General features: G+C 41.4%; 1 protein-coding gene and 1 long non-coding RNA gene across 3 annotated transcripts in view; one reads left to right on the top strand and one right to left on the bottom strand.

Moving 5' to 3' along the window:
* The window catches only part of LOC309487745, a 167030-nt gene that overhangs the window by 142244 nt on the left and 2842 nt on the right, over positions 1-21944 (bottom strand). The window lies entirely within an intron of this gene.
* Positions 19-20868, top strand: LOC309487771 (neoverrucotoxin subunit beta-like). Of its 2 annotated transcripts, none has more exons than XM_082155594.1 (7): positions 19-147; positions 11690-11802; positions 11968-12031; positions 14793-14885; positions 15059-16783; positions 19965-20000; positions 20216-20868. In XM_082155594.1, the coding sequence occupies exons 2-7, from the start codon at positions 11713-11715 to the stop codon at positions 20671-20673; spliced, it is 2466 nt and encodes an 821-aa protein (XP_082011720.1). In that variant the 5' UTR covers positions 19-147; positions 11690-11712; the 3' UTR covers positions 20674-20868. The 2 variants fall into 2 exon arrangements, with proteins under 2 accessions (XP_082011720.1, XP_082011721.1); XM_082155595.1 differs by having other exon boundaries at positions 136-147; positions 11935-12031; positions 20216-20807.

The raw sequence follows: 21944 nt of genomic DNA, 5'->3' as shown, positions 1-21944 counted from the left end.
CCCTCTCCCACCCCCAACCTTTCTCAACATTTCTGAGAACACTTTTTTCTGACAACACACTTTTTCATGAGACATTTCCTCAGTAGCAGAACTTTAACTATAACTACAGCCTCAGACTTCTAACCACATCAGGAACAGAGACTCCAGGTAAGATGTGATTTTAAAACAATATCAACAGTCAGTGTCAGTGTGTGTTGGAGTAAAGGTTGAGAGAAGGTTAATACAATGCTCAGCAAATCAATCTACATGTTCACTGAAAGGAAAAGTTAATGCAAGTTTTCAGAGGATAGACATTAGAAATTGTGAAACCTTGAAGTTGAAACTGGAGAGACTAGAAAGTGCAGTTGTATTTAACTATTATATTATCTTTTACCTTTTATATTACTGTTATATGTGTGTGTGTGTGTGTGTGTGTGTGTGTGTGTGTGTGTGTGTGTGTGTGTGTGTGTGTGTGTGTGTGTGTGTGTCCTGTGCTAGCAGAATGAGTCAGAATGTTAATTCTTCTTAATATCATTAATTCATCTTTGTCATTAAGATACGTACTAAAAACCTTTAAGCTGGCTATGATTAAACTGCTTGTTAAAAAAACACAACTTGATCGGACAGAATTAGTCAATTACAGGCCGATCTCAAATCTACCTTTTCTGTCAAAGATACTAGAACAGGCGGTATCCTCACAACTATGTTCCTTTCTAGAAAGAAATGATATCTGTGAGGATTTTCAGTCAGGATTTAGACCGTACCATAATAAATGGTAAAAAAAGAAACCATTATAAATGATTTGCTCTTATCATCTGATCGTGGTTGTATCTCTCTATTAGTGTTACTTGATCTTAGTGCTGCATTTGACACTATTGACCACAACATTCTTTTAAATAGACTCGAAAACTATGTTGGCATTAGTGGAATTGCACTAGCATTGTTTAAATCATACTTATCTGACCGTTATCAGTTTGTAGCAGTAAATGAAGAGATGTCTTATCGATCACAAGTTCAGTATGGCGTACCACAAGGCTCAGTACTAGGACCGTTGCTGTTCACTCTGTACATGCTACCCTTAGGAGATATCATTAGGAAGCATGGCATTAGTTTTCACTGTTATGCTAATGATACTCAGCTCTATATTTCTTCACACCCTGACAAAACTTACTAATTCACAAAATTAACGGAATGCATAGCTGATATAAAAAACTGGATGACTAGTAATTTCCTACTACTTAATTCTGAAAAAACAGAGATTCTAATTATTGGACAAAAAACTCCCACACGTAATAACCCAGAATACTGTCTAACACTTGATGGCTGCTCTGTTAAGTCTTCGTCGTCGGTTAGGAACCTGGGTGTGCTCTTTGATACCAATCTTTCATTTGAAAGTCACGTGTCTGTAAAACCGCATTTTTCCACCTTAAAAATATATCTAAATTACGCCATATGCTCTCATTGACAAATGTAGAACAGTTAGATCATGCGTTCATGACCTCAAGGCTAGATTATTCTAATGCTCTACTGGGTGGTTGCCCTGCACGCTTAATAAACAAACTACAGCTGGTTCAAAACGCAGCAGCTCGAGTTCTAACCAGAACCAGGAAGTATGACCATATTAGCCCAGTTCTGTCAACACTGCACTGGCTCCCTATTAAACATCGTATACATTTTAAAATATTGCTGATTACTTACAAAGCATTAAATGGTTTAGCTCCGCAGTACTTGAGCGAGCTCTTAACGCATTATAGTCCTTCACGTCTATTGCGATCTCAAAATTCCGGCCAGTTGATAATACCTAGAATATCAAAATCGACTGCTGGCGGTAGATCCTTCTCCTATTTAGCACCAAAACTCTGGAACACTCTTCCTAACATTGTCCGGGAAGCAGACACACTCTGTCAGTTCAATGCTAGACTAAAGACACATCTCTTTGACCTAACATACACATAACACATTATAGACTTCTATAATTTAATGTTAGGCTGCATAGATTAGGCCAGCCGGAACCGGGAACACTTCCCATAAATCCTGATGTACTTGTTACATCATAAGAAGAATGGCATCTACGCTAATTTTAGTGTCTTTGTTTATCCCGAGGTTTTCCCGCAGCCTGCCGGATCCAGGCCGTATCCAGATCTGATGAAGGACCTTCGCCTCTCCCTATGGAGGATCCGTTTACCACTCTACAGATAAAGCGTTGTCGGGAAAATTCGTTTCGCGTACCTACCCCGAAGTGACAAAATAAAATAAAATTGTGTATCAAAATTTATAAGGAATGACCAGTACTTTGATTAGGCTTGGTTTGTAGGGAATTACAAACCTGTGCACATATATTCAAACGCACATAACTATAGAACCAATTTGTAATGCGCATGTGAACGCCATCAGCGTTGCTCACAGGTTCGCGTTTAAAGTCTGTGTAGAGAGAATAGTGTCGTCTTAGTGGCCCCTAATCAATCAAAACTAACTTAAGCTGGAAAATAACTTTATTAAAGAACTGCTATTAAGCCAAAACAATCTCTGTTACCTTAAATTATACGTTTATCTCTGTAAAGCTGCTTTGAAACAATCTACATTGTTAAAAGCGCTATATAAATGAGGATGACTTGACTTGACATAACAAGAGAGCATAAACCAATGAGAACGCAGGACAGTGATGACGATACATAACAACAGAGCATAAACCAATGAGAACGCGGGACAATTATGACGATCCATAACAACAGATCATTATCCAATGAGAACGCGGGACAGCGATGACGATACATAACAACAGATCATTATCCAATGAGAACGCGGGACAGTTATGACGATCCATAACAACAGAGCGTAAACCAATGAGAACGCAGGACAGTGATGACGATACATAACAACAGAGCATAAACCAATGAGAACGCGGGACAGTTATGACGATCCATAACAACAGATCATTATCCAATAAGAACGCGGGACAGCGATGACGATACATAACAACAGATCATTATCCAATGAGAACGCGGGACAGCGATGACGATCCATAACAACAGAGCGTAAACCAATGAGAACGCGGGACAGTTATGACGATCCATAACAACAGAGCGTAAACCAATGAGAACGTAGGACAGTTATGACGATCCATAACAACAGAGCGTAAACCAATGAGAACGCAGGACAGTGATGACGATCCATAACAACAGAGCGTAAACCAATGAGAACGCAGGACAGTTATGACGATCCATAACAACAGAGCATAAACCAATGAGAACGCGGGACAGTTATGACGATCCATAACAACAGAGCGTAAACCAATGAGAACGCAGGACAGTGATGACGATACATAACAACAGAGCATTAACCAATGAGAACGCGGGACAGATATGACGATACATAACAACAGAGCATAAACCAATGAGAACGCGGGACAGTTATGACGATCCATAACAACAGATCATTATCCAATGAGAACGCGGGACAGCGATGACGATACATAACAACAGATCATTATCCAATGAGAACGCGGGACAGTGATGACGATCCATAACAACAGAGCGTAAACCAATGAGAACGCGGGACAGTTATGACGATCCATAACAACAGAGCGTAAACCAATGAGAACGCAGGACAGTGATGACGATACATAACAACAGAGCATAAACCAATGAGAACGCGGGACAGTTATGACGATCCATAACAACAGATCATTATCCAATGAGAACGCGGGACAGTGATGACGATACATAACAAGAGATCATTATCCAATGAGAACGCGGGACAGCGATGACGATCCATAACAACAGAGCGTAAACCAATGAGAACGCGGGACAGTTATGATGATCCATAACAACAGAGCGTAAACCAATGAGAACGCAGGACAGTGATGACGATCCAAACCAACAGAGCGTAAACCAATGAGAACGCAGGACAGTTATGACGATCCATAACAACAGAGCATAAACCAATGAGAACGCGGGACAGTTATGACGATCCATAACAACAGAGCGTAAACCAATGAGAACGCGGGACAGTGATGGCGATACATAACAACAGAGCATAAACCAATGAGAACGCGGGACAGTTATGACGATCCATAACAACAGAGCGTAAACCAATGAGAATGCAGGACAGTGATGACTATACATAACAACAGAGCATAAACCAATGAGAACGCGGGACAGTGATGACGATCCATAACAACAGAGCGTAAACCAATGAGAACGCAGGACAGTGATGACTATACATAACAACAGATCATTATCCAATGAGAACGCGGGACAGCGATGACGATACATAACAACAGATCATTATCCAATGAGAACGCGGGACAGCGATGACGATCCATAACAACAGAGCGTAAACCAATGAGAACGCGGGACAGTTATGACGATCCATAACAACAGAGCGTAAACCAATGAGAACGCAGGACAGTGATGACGATACATAACAACAGAGCAAAAAACAAAGAGAACGCGGGACAGTTATGACGATCCATAACAACAGAGCGTAAACCAATGAGAACGCAGGACAGTGATGACTATACATAACAACAGAGCATAAACCAATGAGAACGCGGGACAGTGATGACGATCCATAACAACAGAGCGTAATACAATGAGAACGCGGGACAGTGATGACGATACATAACAACAGAGTTTAAACCAATGAGAACGCGGGACAGTTATGACGATACATAACAACAGAGCATAAACCAATGAGAACGCGGGACAGTGATGACGATACATAACAACAGAGTGTAAACCAATGAGAACGCGGGACAGTTATGACGATACATAACAACAGAGCGTAAACCAATGAGATCGCGGGAGAGTTATGGCGATCCATAACAACACAGCCTAAACCAATGAGAACGCGGGACAGTTATGACGATACATAATAACACAGCCTAAACCAATGAGAACGCAGGACAGTTATGACGATACATAACAACAGAGCGTAAACCAATGAGAACGTGGGACAGTGATGACAATCCATAACAACAGAGTGTAAACCAATGAGAACGCGGGACAGTGATGACGATACATAACAACTGAGTTTAAACCAATGAGAACGCGGGACAGTTATGACGATACATAACAACAGAGCATAAACCAATGAGAATGTGGGACAGTGATGACGATACATAACAACAGAGTGTAAACCAATGAGAACGCGGGACAGTTATGACGATACATAACAACAGAGCGTAAACCAATGAGAACGCGGGAGAGTTATGACGATCCATAACAACACAGTCTAAACCAATGAGAACGCGGGACAGTTATGACGATACATAATAACACAGCCTAAACCAATGAGAACGCAGGACAGTTATGACGATACATAACAACAGAGCATTAACCAATGAGAACGCGGTACAGTTATGACGATACATAACAACAGAGCATAAACCAATGAGAACGCGGGACAGTTATGACAATCCATAACAACAGATCATTATCCAATGAGAACGCGGGACAGCGATGATGATACATAACAACAGATCATTATCCAATGAGAACGCGGGACAGTGATGACGATCCATAACAACAGAGCGTAAACCAATGAGAACGCGGGACAGTTATGACGATCCATAACAACAGAGCGTAAACCAATGAGAACGCAGGACAGTGATGACGATACATAACAACAGAGCATAAACCAATGAGAAAGCGGGACAGTTATGACGATCCATAACAACAGATCATTATCCAATGAGAACGCGGGACAGCGATGACGATACATAACAAGAGATCATTATCCAATGAGAACGCGGGACAGCGATGACGATCCATAACAACAGAGCGTAAACCAATGAGAACACAGGACAGTGATGACTATACATAACAACAGAGCGTAAACCAATGAGAACGCAGGACAGTGATGACTATACATAACAACAGAGCATAAACCAATGAGAACGCGGGACAGTGATGACGATCCATAACAACAGAGCGTAAACCAATGAGAATGCAGGAAAGTGATGACTATACATAACAACAGAGCGTAAACCAATGAGAACGCAGTACAGTGATGACTATACATAACAACAGAGCGTAAACCAATGAGAACACAGTACAGTGATGACTATACATAACAACAGATCATTATCCAATGAGAACGCAGGACAGTGATGACTATACATAACAACAGAGCGTAAACCAATGAGAACGCAGGACAGTGATGACTATACATAACAACAGAGCATAAACCAATGAGAACGCGGGACAGTGATGACGATACATAACAACAGAGTGTAAACCAATGAGAACGCGGGACAGTTATGACGATACATAACAACAGAGCGTAAACCAATGAGAACGCGGGAGAGTTATGACGATCCATAACAACACAGCCTAAACCAATGAGAACGCGGGACAGTTATGACGATACATAATAACACAGCCTAAACCAATGAGAACGCAGGACAGTTATGACGATACATAACAACAGAGCGTAAACCAATGAGAACGTGGGACAGTGATGACAATCCATAACAACAGAGTGTAAACCAATGAGAACGCGGGACAGTGATGGCGATACATAACAACAGAGCGTAAACCAATGAGAACGCGGGACAGTTATGACGATCCATAAAAACAGAGCGTAAACCAATGAGAACGCAGGACAGTGATGACTATACATAACAACAGAGCGTAAACCAATGAGAATGCAGGACAGTGATGACTATACATAACAACAGAGCATAAACCAATGAGAACGCGGGACAGTGCTGACGATCCATAACAACAGAGCGTAAACCAATGAGAACGCAGGACAGTGATGACTATACATAACAACAGAGCGTAAACCAAGGAGAACGCAGGACAGTGATGACTATACATAACAACAGATCATTATCCAATGAGAACGCGGGACAGCGATGACGATACATAACAACAGATCATTATCCAATGAGAACGCGGGACAGCGATGACGATCCATAACAACAGAGCGTAAACCAATGAGAACGCGGGACAGTTATGACGATCCATAACAACAGAGCGTAAACCAATGAGAACGCAGGACAGTGATGACTATACATAACAACAGAGCATAAACCAATGAGAACGTGGGACAGTGATGACAATCCATAACAACAGAGTGTAAACCAATGAGAACGCGGGACAGTGATGACGATACATAACAACAGAGTTTAAACCAATGAGAACGTGGGACAGTTATGACGATACATAACAACAGAGCATAAACCAATGAGAACGCGGGAGAGTTATGACGATCCATAACAACACAGTCTAAACCAATGAGAACGCGGGACAGTTATGACGATACATAATAACACAGCCTAAACCAATGAGAACGCAGGACAGTTATGATGATACATAACAACAGAGCGTAAACCAATGAGAACGTGGGACAGTGATGACAATCCATAACAACAGAGTGTAAACCAATGAGAACGCGGGACAGTGATGGCGATACATAACAACAGAGCGTAAACCAATGAGAACGCGGGACAGTGATGACGATACATAACAACAGAGCGTAAACCAATGAGAACGTGGGACAGTGATGACAATCCATAACAACAGAGTGTAAACCAATGAGAACGCGGGACAGTGATGACGATACATAACAACAGAGTTTAAACCAATGAGAACGCGGGACAGTTATGACGATACATAACAACAGAGCATAAACCAATGAGAACGCGGGACAGTGATGACGATACATAACAACAGAGTGTAAACCAATGAGAACGCGGGACAGTTATGACGATACATAACAACAGAGCGTAAACCAATGAGAACGCGGGAGAGTTATGACGATCCATAACAACACAGCCTAAACCAATGAGAACGCGGGACAGTGATGACGATACATAATAACACAGCCTAAACCAATGAGAACGCGGGACAGTGATGACGATCCATAACAACAGAGCGTAAACCAATGAGAATGCAGGAAAGTGATGACTATACATAACAACAGAGCGTAAACCAATGAGAACGCAGTACAGTGATGACTATACATAACAACAGAGCGTAAACCAATGAGAACGCAGTACAGTGATGACTATACATAACAACAGATCATTATCCAATGAGAACGCAGGACAGTGATGACTATACATAACAACAGAGCGTAAACCAATGAGAACGCAGGACAGTGATGACTATACATAACAACAGAGCATAAACCAATGAGAACGCGGGACAGTGATGACGATACATAACAACAGAGTGTAAACCAATGAGAACGCGGGACAGTTATGACGATACATAACAACAGAGCGTAAACCAATGAGAACGCGGGAGAGTTATGACGATCCATAACAACACAGCCTAAACCAATGAGAACGCGGGACAGTTATGACGATACATAATAACACAGCCTAAACCAATGAGAACGCAGGACAGTTATGACGATACATAACAACAGAGCGTAAACCAATGAGAACGTGGGACAGTGATGACAATCCATAACAACAGAGTGTAAACCAATGAGAACGCGGGACAGTGATGGCGATACATAACAACAGAGCGTAAACCAATGAGAACGCGGGACAGTTATGACGATCCATAAAAACAGAGCGTAAACCAATGAGAACGCAGGACAGTGATGACTATACATAACAACAGAGCGTAAACCAATGAGAATGCAGGACAGTGATGACTATACATAACAACAGAGCATAAACCAATGAGAACGCGGGACAGTGCTGACGATCCATAACAACAGAGCGTAAACCAATGAGAACGCAGGACAGTGATGACTATACATAACAACAGAGCGTAAACCAAGGAGAACGCAGGACAGTGATGACTATACATAACAACAGATCATTATCCAATGAGAACGCGGGACAGCGATGACGATACATAACAACAGATCATTATCCAATGAGAACGCGGGACAGCGATGACGATCCATAACAACAGAGCGTAAACCAATGAGAACGCGGGACAGTTATGACGATCCATAACAACAGAGCGTAAACCAATGAGAACGCAGGACAGTGATGACTATACATAACAACAGAGCATAAACCAATGAGAACGTGGGACAGTGATGACAATCCATAACAACAGAGTGTAAACCAATGAGAACGCGGGACAGTGATGACGATACATAACAACAGAGTTTAAACCAATGAGAACGTGGGACAGTTATGACGATACATAACAACAGAGCATAAACCAATGAGAACGCGGGAGAGTTATGACGATCCATAACAACACAGTCTAAACCAATGAGAACGCGGGACAGTTATGACGATACATAATAACACAGCCTAAACCAATGAGAACGCAGGACAGTTATGATGATACATAACAACAGAGCGTAAACCAATGAGAACGTGGGACAGTGATGACAATCCATAACAACAGAGTGTAAACCAATGAGAACGCGGGACAGTGATGGCGATACATAACAACAGAGCGTAAACCAATGAGAACGCGGGACAGTGATGACGATACATAACAACAGAGCGTAAACCAATGAGAACGTGGGACAGTGATGACAATCCATAACAACAGAGTGTAAACCAATGAGAACGCGGGACAGTGATGACGATACATAACAACAGAGTTTAAACCAATGAGAACGCGGGACAGTTATGACGATACATAACAACAGAGCATAAACCAATGAGAACGCGGGACAGTGATGACGATACATAACAACAGAGTGTAAACCAATGAGAACGCGGGACAGTTATGACGATACATAACAACAGAGCGTAAACCAATGAGAACGCGGGAGAGTTATGACGATCCATAACAACACAGCCTAAACCAATGAGAACGCGGGACAGTGATGACGATACATAATAACACAGCCTAAACCAATGAGAACGCAGGACAGTTATGATGATACATAACAACAGAGCGTAAACCAATGAGAACGTGGGACAGTGATGACAATCCATAACAACAGAGTGTAAACCAATGAGAACGCGGGACAGTGATGGCGATACATAACAACAGAGCGTAAACCAATGAGAACGCGGGACAGTGATGACGATACATAACAACAGAGCGTAAACCAATGAGAAGGCGGGACAATGATGACGATACATAACAACATAGCGTAAACCAATGAGAACGCGGGACAATGATGACGATACATAACAACAGAGCGTAAACCAATGAGAAGGCGGGACAATGATGACGGTACATAACAACAGAGCGTAAACCAATGAGAACGTGGGACAGTGATGGCGATACATAACAACAGAGTGTAAACCAATGAGAACGTGGGACAGTGATGACAATCCATAACAACAGAGTGTAAACCAATGAGAACGTGGGACAGTGATGGCGATACATAACAACAGAGCGTAAACCAATGAGAAGGCGGGACAATGATGACGATACATAACAACAGAGCGTAAACCAATGAGAACGTGGGACAGTGATGACAATCCATAACAACAGAGTGTAAACCAATGAGAACGTGGGAAAGTGATGGCGATACATAACAACAGAGCGTAAACCAATGAGAACGCGGGACAGTGATGGCGATACATAACAACAGAGCGTAAACCAATGAGAAGGCGGGACAATGATGACGATACATAACAACATAGCGTAAACCAATGAGAACGCGGGACAATGATGACGATACATAACAACAGAGCGTAAACCAATGAGAAGGTGGGACAATGATGACGATACATAACAACAGATCATAAACCAATGAGAAGGCGGGACAATGATGACGATACATAACAACATAGCGTAAACCAATGAGAACGCGGGACAGTGATGACAATCCATAACAACAGAGTGTAAACCAATGAGAACGCGGGACTCAATTCACTGAAAGTCCACCGCTAGTGCAACGTGAATTTTCACATTTTGAATTGTCCATAACAACCCGAAAACTTGCCTGCTTGCCTTGCACATCTAATTAATGGGCAAAGTTTTCCGACTTTTTTTTCTTATGCTTCAGTTTCAACGCAGCTAACCACTCTAAACGTTTACTTTATTGAATGTTTCTGATACGGAACCAGACATGGGCATTATCTCCTTCTTATCTTATGCTCAAAAAGTTTGAAATCTTCTTTGAATTGTTAAAACAACCAACAACAGCACATGAGGAGCTTGCCTTGAACTCATTCTCTCACTGCTAGTACAGGTCAAGCGCTACGAACTGGAAGTAGGCAACCGGAGTCGTCGTTATGGCAGCGCGCATTGTTTAGAGCAGAATAAGGTGGATAGGCCAAATAAAACGTGTGAAATAAGGCACGTCCCTATCAATCTGCAAAGAAAAAATTACTACCATTGGCTACACTATAAAAATAAAGGTTGACTTGACTTGATCAGAGAAGGTTAGGAGGAGTCAGCAGGACTCATCAGTGGCATCGTCCCTGTAAACAACAACTGTGAACATGCTGAAATCAGGAGCAACTAGGGCTGCACAGTTTAGGGGGGAAATCTGGTTAAATTCTGGTTAAAATTGCGATTTAACATTCACATATTGTGCCTACTTGTAGGGTTGCACATAATAATTTCATTATTATAAAATTACAGTATTTAAGAATAAATATAATATAATAATTAAAATAATAATAATTTTACCTTTATTTTATAAGAAAAATGCAGGCAGCCTATAACTATAAATAATTAGAAAGGAACACTTAAGAAACAACAATCAAAGAACAAGAACAAATGGTGACAGGGAAAACTAAGCAGAATATGACAATGAAATTAAACAAGACAAGGTCGTGACAGGCATCTCCTTCACATTGACATTCAAACAGGTCTCCTTGTTGACGATTCCACGATGGCGGCACGTTTGACGTACCTGAAGCAGCCGAGCTGCATCTACTGTACATATCTATGGTTGGCGACCCTAGCTGTGGTGAATGCACAGGTAAGTGCACTCCCTCAGACAAAATGTGCAAGTGTAACCAGATGTATTTCATGAGATTAAGGATAAAAAATCTTTGTGGAAGTTTTTTTAAAAACTTTTTTTATTTTTTATGAACCATTCCTTCAAAAATAGGAAGTGTTATAACCCAAACATGATGAACTTCAGATTTTAAATAGAGACACCAGAGGACTTCATTTCTTAGCAGACGAAGGAAACAAAAAACATCCAGGTAAGATTGAAATGTTGTTACAAAATGTGAATGTGCTATCAAAAATATCACTGGACAGATTCAATATCATTTGAAGGAAAAATTGTCTCAGGTTACGTATATAACCTGGTTCCCTAAGAGGAGTTGGTAATGACATTTCCATAGTGTCAACACCATGACAGCATCTAGTTCCCCTTTCAGGGAGCCAAGTTACATACGTAACCGGAAACGTTCCCTTTCGGAACTCAACACTGTCATGGCATTGACACTATGGGAATGTCATTACCAACGCTGTCACACTGAGGAAGATTGTCTGCTCAACAAGGCTGTGTAATACTGGCACAGACAACTGTTGAATGCAGACAGGACTTGGTAAACCCTGAAGGACCTGTGACCCTGGGGTTGAGCCCATGTCCAGACTGTAAATCCTGAGTAATGTGTGCGGAGAGGGCCAGCCGGCTGCAGCACAAACCTTATGTAAGGGCTCACCCCTAGATAGAGCTATAGAAGATTCTACACTCCTTGTGGATTTCCAGAGGCAAAGCCATTACGAGAGCCTCATAGGACAGAGCGATAGCATCTATAATCCAATGGTAAAGACACTGCTTGGTGACTGTGTTACTAAAGCAGACCAGAAAACAAGACAGGGGTAGCTGCAGGGTCAGAGCAATGGGCGTGCAGAAAGGAGGTGTGTTTTGGAGGTGTGAATTGCTACAACAGAAACTAACCCTGCGGCACACCTTGGTCGACAGCTTTCACGACCAATAATAAAGACCCTTCTATGTGCACCTACCATTCGGCATGCCCCAACCTTTCATAATGCTCATTACTCCAACCTGCAGATATCCACACTTGCAAAAAAATGGGAGAATGTACGCCACTGGCCCGACATAAATCCTAAGAGCCTGGATTGGTTATAGTAGATGCAGCCTCTCTATTGCAATGGCGATTCATGCGGCGAAGGGAAGTACGACCGGGTGGCTGGTTACAGGAGGTGTGCAAAATAGCTCTGATCATACCTGGGGCAAGTCTACTGACAGGGCCTGCAGATCTCCTACTCTTTTGAGCAATGCCAATGCAAATAGTAGAGCCACCTTAAAAGTGAGAAGCCTCTCTCAGGGTGAATCTAAGGGCTCAAATGGAGCCTCTAATGAAAAAAAAATTTCCAGGACCACAGAAAGATCCTACAAAGGAACTCGGCAATTTTAGGTCATACGATTTTCTTGTGGTGGGAGCTCTGGAAGTCAAGAGTGTCTCAACATCCACAGACCAGAATCTATGAGCTGTTACCTTTCAGGGACAAGACCCAAAGTTTCCAAATCTTCAGCCAGAATGTAAATTGCCCTCTGGGAGAGCAGTTTGGTTTCTGGCAAAAGCAGGAACTGCTGAATCTGCCTGAATATGGGGCGCAAACACAGCTCGCTCTGGTGATTGATGTACAGGGCCGGCCCTGACCAATTTGCTGCCCTAGGCAAGATTGTACCTGGCGCCCCTTGCATCACAGCCCATTCCATCCGTCAGTGTTCATGATAATATTTAAAAAATAAAAATGAATAAAAATGTTTTTTAAAAAAGGCTGATGATGGTTAAAATATACAAAATAGCACATAAGCCATATTACAGCCTAAACACAAATAGCTAGAGTAATTACATCTAGGCATTCATGCACAAATGATTCATTGAGCACTAGCAAAAGGTTTTGTTTTCCAGTAGATGCCAGCAATATTCCACTAAACTATGGAACGTTTCACGTTTTCGCCATGAATGAAACTGAGAAATGTAGATCTTCTTTTATGTGAATTGCTATTTTTAATGAAGCCGTATATAAATATCATTACTAATTGCGGCAAATAAATAAAACAAAAAGTCCATATATTCCCCCAAATCTGCACAACAGAGCAAAAACATAAAAAAGTGATATCACATGCGTTTCAAAAACTGGCATGATTGTTACAAAAATCACACGGTCTGGGGCCTCTGGACCTGAAGGTCGAAAGTTTAATTCTGTATTTCCTATGACCATTTTCTTTGCCATGCCATGTGCTTGCTATCTCTTCAATGCTTGCTTGACCCCATATTGCTGCTTGCATCTTTATTTTAAAATGGATTTCTTCAGTATTAACTCCTTACAAAATGCTTCCTCGCCATTGATGGAAATTTACAGCATTTCGTGTTTTCACTGTTTTACGGTAGGGGATACTATTACGCATCTTCTGAAAGAGTACAGAATTTCCTGATCAAAACACAGGTGGAAAAGAAGCAAAAACATTCATTCATCAACATTAAACATCACATTAATCAAACTGCCTAATGTTACTGAATGAAAAGTCGACCCAGTACAAGCTATAGGACTGTGCAAGCTTTGAGGGTGTTGACTCAATCTACTCTATCCATCTATGTTTTGATCATCGTTCTGAATTAGATCTAGATGTAGTCTTTGACAGAAATTTGATTTTCTCAGCTTTTTGCTCAAATTGTTGCTTTTTTTTACTTAAAAAGGAAATGCATAAAGCTAGAATAAAACCGTTTTTGTTTTTTTTAAAGCAGAGGGCTCTTTATTTAGAAATTTTGCATGTTTGAGATATTCACACAACAAAATATTCTGGGGGTCATGAAAATTTTGTTAAAATTATCAAAAATGCTGGCAGTGGCTAGCAACTTTTTTCAAAAATGCTGGCGGGTAAAGAGTTAAACAGTATTCATTGTCATCAGATATAATTTTGTTAATATATGATAAATATTCTAAGTATAAATTATACATTTTATTTGTTATTTACTACAGCCCTGGCATCACAGCCCATTGAAGTGGCAGCTCTAGGAAGACCTCTGTTTCCTGGTATGCTGTATGACTGCCGCAAGGATACCTTCATTCCAGGTGCTTTACAAACCTAAATATATATAAATAAATAAAAGTTTAATTTCCCCTCTTCATCAAATATTGCATCACTAATTACCAATCCTTGTGTAACAACACTATAAAACCTGCATGTTTCTTCAACAGTACATCACTTACTCGTACATAACTCTAAAAGTAATTTCTCATTTCAGGTGTTACTCTGTGGCATAAGAAATCATTGAGTGAAGATTTGGACAGTCGTCCACAGCCCATGACAGATGTGAAGTTCAGTAGCTCCGACTCTCTCTCTAGTAAGTCCAGTCTCCTGGATGTGAGTGCTTCCCTGAAGGCCAGCTTCTTGGCAGGGCTGGTGGAGGTGGGAGGATCTGCCAAGTTCCTGTGTGACACCAAATCCTCAAACCAACAGTCCAGAGTTACAATGTATTACAGTGAAACCTCTATATTCAAACAGCTCACTATGACTCAGCTGGGAGTGAGACACATCACATACCCTCAGGTCTTTGACCAGAAAACTGCAACTCATGTGGTCACAGGTGTACTATACGGAGCTCAGGCCGTCATGGTGTTTGATCGGACATTTTCAGAAGAGGAAGACAAGCAGGAGATTGAGGGAGAACTGAATATCATGGTCGAGAAAATTCCTAAATTTTCCATTAAGGGACAAGGAGCTGTAAATATGACAGATGCTCAAAAGAAAGTGGCTGAGAATATTGTCTGCACATTTCATGGTGACGTCAGCCTTGAGCAGAACCCCACCACTTTCATAGAGGCCCTAGAGGTGTACAAGAAGCTCCTCACTATACTGAAGGAGAATCCACAGAGTGCAGTTCCAATAAAAGTCTGGCTCTATCCTCTTTCTCTACTGGATTCAAGAGCAGCTCAGTTGGAGAGAGAACTTAGCACACGTCTGGTTTCCAACACTGAAGATATAATAGAGGGGCTGAGAGAAGTACAGAGGACTTGCAACGATTTCTCCAGAAAAACATGGGTAAATGTTTTCAAAGACATCAAAGAGAGGCTACATTTATTTCAGGGCTCTCTTAGCACTTACGAAACGGTGCTCCTGAAAGAAGTGGCCAAGGTCTTGCCTGCTATACGAAGAGGAGAGATGGAGCAACAGTCATTGGAAGACATCCTGAAGATCCACTACAGCTCCCCCTTTACTGATGACATGCTTAACCAGTGGTTAGATCATGCAAAGGCTGAACTTGACATCTTGAGTTTTCAAACCAAGATACTGAAGGGAATCATAACTGTAGACTCAAACTACATCATCCTCCTTGATCCTGATATTGATGTTGTGGTGTGCTTGACCTTCACATCTCTGAAGTATGAAGACCCGTATCTTTCAGCCATGAAGAAGTTTCTGGAATCTGATGAGTTTAAAGAGCTAGATGTGGGAATGAAACACAATTCTAGCACGTTAGCATCTGTCAGAAAGTGGTTCACCGATCCTGATGTCATCTCAAAGATGAGAGAGAACTTATCTCTTTTCAGAAGTTTTTCAGAGGCTAATAAAGATGAAAAGAGATATCGATTCATTATTTCTGCCATCTCTGATCCCTCCAGTCCAGGCTCCTCTATCTATCTGTATGAATCAGGGAAGCTGACAGACACACAGTTCCAGCCCGTGTCGAAGCCTCCTCCACCAGAAGTGATGAAGGTCCTGGAGCGCGGTGTGACCCTGAAACTGCAGAAGTCCCCAACAGGAGAAACTGTGCAGTTCAGAGTGGAGTACCAGCAGGTGAGAGCAGATTCTGGCGCTGAGGAACAGTGGATTATCATAAACACAGCTGAGGAAGTCTTTAATCTGACTGGATTGGAGTCTGGAAAGCAGTACTCGATCCGCTACAGGATAGTGGGTAAAGTGGGAGTGAGTGAAGCCAGTGACACTATCGGCCCCATACCGTCTTCAGGTAAGTGTCATATGCAAAACATTTTTTTGCATTAATCTTTATAAAAATATATATAATTTGCTTCTTTCACACAGTCAATGTTTGTATTGACAACCATATTTCCAAACAGGTCTGGCTATTAATAAATGTGTAACATGTTGTAAATTGTTTCCTGTTTTGACTGTATATATGAACACATTATTTCCTTCGTTCATGTTGTTACAAATAGTCCTTAAAGATGCAGATTATATTATGTATTTGATGTCTAATGTAGGCTAGTGTACTTAATCATATGAAATTCACAATAAACAATACAAAGCCTTGAACAAGTGACAGGTACATGTCTCTGTATGAAAACCAATAGGACATTTAAAAATATAGCTGACATAAAAATAAAAAATAATAAACGAAACACCAAAAAAAATGATCAACTTAACACACAAAAACGGTTGACTCTTAAAGCTGCCGTCGGCAACATTTTTTTGATCATATTCAGTGTAATCGACACTATAATCCGACAGAACAACATAAATAAGGTGGTTTTAGAAAAAAAACCGAGCTTCTAACTCCACCTGGAGCGTGTTATTTGTTTTGCAAAAATCCAGCGCTCCCGCTTCATCAGGTCCAATCAGCGCAGGGGGGTGTGAGATCTGACTGTCAATCACAGGTCGTGCACAAGCCACAGATCCCCCCTCACTCGCGCACGTTAATATCACATGCACACGCCACGCCTGAAGTTCGCCTGGAGATTGCATGAAGCGTGATGGCGGAGAGAAAATCTACTAACAAGCTTCCAATTCCTCGGTTATTGCTATCTATGGATAGATTAGCCAGGGCAGCCTACCTCCGAGTCCATGGTGTTGATAGATGCTGAAGAGACGGACGCGTTCACAGAAAATCAGGTACACACGCACAGTGACGCACTGACGAGCACAACCTCGATGGGAGGGTGCTCGCTGGTAGTGAGGAGGGGCATGAGAGTTGTAAACATTCAAAATTTTGGCTAATCGACCCAATCTGCCAGACTTGCCGACGGCAGCTTTAAGCCCACTGTGTGATGGCATTTCTGCAGAAAGAAATCCGTCATCCCTGAAAACAAAGTGATTATGATTAATATAAATAATATATTTAACAAATGCAAATCTCATAATTTATATTCTTTAACAATAATCATTATTACTTACTCATAATAAATGCAAAGTATACATAAGTTCATTGTAAAGCAAGTAACTGAACTGACCACAGGAAAATAAAATCTATAAAATAAGGTATGACAACAAATTCAAGCTCCAATGATAAAATGAGAACGACTCAATATATTTTTTTAGCAGATAAAAGCATAATATACTGTATAAATTAGTTCACCACATCATGACAGCAATATTACAGACAAGAAAACTCACCGTATTCTCTGTTATTCTGTTGTCAGTGTAAAGGTGGATTTCCTACAGGGGTTCAGGCTGCAGGACTGACGAATGACTAAAGAAACGTTATCAGCAAGATGGTAGAAAACTGTACATTTCTCGTCTATTACCATCCATTGCTACTTATACCAACAACGGAAATAAGCGCAGTTACAATAGCTAAATATGTGGGAGAGTGTATTGCAACGGGTAGCACTTCAAAGTCAATACCAAACCAAAACTAGTTAGCACATTATTTGTAATTGAAAGGATTTGTTGACAATATATGGTTATAGTTACACTTAAAAAGTTACAAAATAGATGTATGAGATGATAAAAACATATACCATTAATTGTACCCAGCATATATGTAGAATGTTACCTGAGAGACAGTGTCATAACTGACGACAGGAAGCAATTTGCAAGTAACTCGTTTATTGAAGATCACAGTTCAACAATGTAGAAAGTGTAACAGCTGGTGGGTGGCGCAGGGACTTCGATGGTCAACAGTGGTGCAGATGAAGTGACGTGACTCGGGTGCGTTGGTAGTGATGAGTAAATCCAGACATAGAACGATATCCACGGGAAAACACCGAACAGGAACAAGGATGCGTAAACTGGAGACGAAATCACAGGACCGGGAAAACACACACAGCACGGGAGACTTCAACAACGATCTGAGAATTGCGTGAGTATTTAAGGATGATGAGATTAACTGCAGCTGGCGCCGTGAGTGATAACAGCTGATCGCTGATGAACAATGATGGCCGGTCACACCCATTCACACACGTGTAACAACATAAACACGAGACAAGCAGGAAACAATGCATTCGTGAACTGTGACAGACAGGAAGGGAGAGAGAGAGGGACTTTAGAAAAAAAGACGTAAAGAGCCAGAGAAAAGAAGAGCCAGAGAAGCAAAGAGCCAGAGCAACTGTTACAATCTTCTTTTATCTTTTTCCTTGACCATGTGACTGTAACCCAAATGTAAGACGTTCAAACTGACCAATCAGAAGATGACAACTAAAGGTGTGACTATTAGAAGACACTCGATGTATGGTCAGGATGATTTTGGTCTTTTTAGGAGAGAATAAGTCTAAATATATATTGAATATATATTGAAATCGTTAATGTGGGTGATTCAACTCAGATCCAAAAACTGGGTCACTTCTAACACCACTAACATGGGTCTACTGTAGCCCGTATTTACTGTTAAAATCACCCATTTAAACACTGCTGATTCTATTGATATTAATATCTGATAACAATGTGTTTTCAAGAATATAAGAGATATGATGTTGTGAAATCAGCATTTAAAACCAAACATCAATGATGCGTTTTTATAATTGTAATATTAAAACTAAAATGTGGCTTCCGTGTATTCACAGAAATTCTAATAAGCAGTAGAATTATTATATAGGTTTATTAAATGATTGAGCATTAGACATTTATCAGTCAATTGATGTCTCTTTGAATAAGGAGGTTGAGGTTTAATCCAAGTCTTATGAAGTGATATGATTACTTTGTATGATGATGAACAAAGTGACATTTGAGTCCTATTCCGTCTCAAATCAAATCTGTGATCAGTTCATGTCTACAGAATCCAAATCAAATATGGTGACATGTCACTAATATCAAACCCTCAACAGTGGTTGTGTCAGGATCTGGGCTCTGTAAACAGCAGAGACATTTCTAAATGTCTTCTGTGTGGGAGGATTTCTGCATGTGTTAGCAATGGATGCAGGATCATTTTCTCTTGACATGATAATCACACTCTTCATGTCTGTTGATTTCCACAGCCACTGTTCCCAAGACCAGGAGCGAGTTCCTTCAATGTAAGTCAGAAAACAAGCAGAGAAACTCACTGAGTGTGTTCATGTTCTTCCGGTAGAAGCTGAAAGAAAACATGACAGAAGAGTTTTAGAGTTGATCATGTGAATGATGATTAAACTGCACTGAGACACTGCTGATACATTGAACATGAAGAGTGCAACTAAATTAAAAGATCAGATTCATAATTCCTGATTCTGATGTGTTTTATCTCCATCAGATTCCCAGCCGTTCACTCTGGATCTGAACACAGTGCATAAACGCCTCCGTCTGTCTGAGGAGAACAGAGTGATTACTAATACTTACCCAGAGCTTCAGTCGTATCCTGATCATCCAGACAGATTTGATTATTATGAGCAGGTGTTGTCTAGAGAGAGTCTGAGTGGACGCTCTTACTGGGAGATTGAGGGGAGTTGTGGTGATGTGTCTATAGCAGTGTCATATAAAAGCATCAAGAGGAAGGTTTATGAGTGTGGGTTTGGACGTAATGATCAGTCCTGGACTTTGGAGTGTTCTCACTCCAGTTACTACACCAGACACAATGACATACGGACTGATCTCCATGTAAAGTCCATCAGTCATAGAATAGGAGTGTATGTGGATCACAGTGCAGGAACTCTGTCCTTCTACAGCGTCGACGGAGACACAATGAGCCTCATCCACACAGTCCAGACCTAATTCACTCAGCCGCTCTATCCGGGGTTTTGGGTTGGTACTGGATCATCAGCAAAACTGTTGATGAATCAGAATAGACATTCAGGTAAATTTGCATTAATCTTTTTAAAAATATATATAATTTGCTCCATTAACACAGTCAATGTTTGTATTGACAACCATATTTCCAAACAGGTCTGGCTATTAATAAATGTGTAACATGTTGTAAAGTGTTTCCCGTTTGACTGTATATATGAACGCATTATTTCCTTTGTTCATGTTGTTACAAATAGTCCTTAATAGACACTCGTTCTAGGAGCGATTACCCCGGAGAAGCAAAAGGTCTGAACACTGCTGAGAGTTTGGCAGCATACCAGGTGTTGTTAACACACGGAGCATACTGCTCTGCCACGGCCACCTAGGATCTTGGTCATGAAGTCAGTGCTGAAGCAGTCATCATATGGAGGAAACCGTTTATATGCGGCTGCGTCTCACATATGCCCCAGGAGCCTCTGAAGTTTATTCAGTGGGACCCTTTCTCACCTCTAAGCACCGACCGGACACATTTCAATTGAGAAACATGTAAACCAAGTTCACCTCCGTACTGGAAAAAATCTCCTCAGTCCGTAGACGAGTACTCCTTTCCAGATGACCTGAAACCCAACTGGCTATGTAGCACTCGAAGGGAGGGACTTGTACCGAGACTTCAAGCCCTCAACGCAAGACACAGGATTTTTGACCCGTGTTTGTGGAGGATTGGATATCTGAAGTACGCGTCCTTCAGACCCCACATTGCAGACCATTCATAGGAATGAGCATTAGTAATGCGTACTGTGTAGTAACTTGAACGGAGGCTTAAAAAAGGGCCCGAATCAAGCACACAGACCCCTAATGGTCTAAATCACTATAGTTTGAGTACAATGAAGAACAGACCTCACTTAGAAACCTGTTTTCATGTCGGCTGGAGGAACGGCTCGATCGCAACCTTCACCAGTAGAAAGCGACCGCACACACGGCAGCACAATCTGAACACAGATGTGTAACAAAGAGTGCTGCATATGGGTGGGTGGGTGCCGGCCGAACTGAATCGTCTTAGCCGAGTCTGATGATACAAGAACCGGCTGAGTCGATCAGGAGCACTTTTCAGTGCTACAACTGACCAACACAGGGGGCCCAAGGTATCAGAGACGTACTCAAAGTGAGGCAGCGGGATAGAGACAGGGACCCAGCACGGAAGGCCCGAAGGCAGCCCGAAGCAGGGTTTGTGTTGTAAACACCAGTCTCTAGGTAGCGGC

Source organism: Leuciscus leuciscus (assembly GCF_965113295.1).
Source record: "Leuciscus leuciscus genome assembly, chromosome: 23".
Classification (NCBI taxonomy): domain Eukaryota; kingdom Metazoa; phylum Chordata; class Actinopteri; order Cypriniformes; family Leuciscidae; genus Leuciscus; species Leuciscus leuciscus.
Note: the sequence above shows the minus strand (reverse complement) of the source record. Positions and strands in the feature narration are given on the sequence as shown.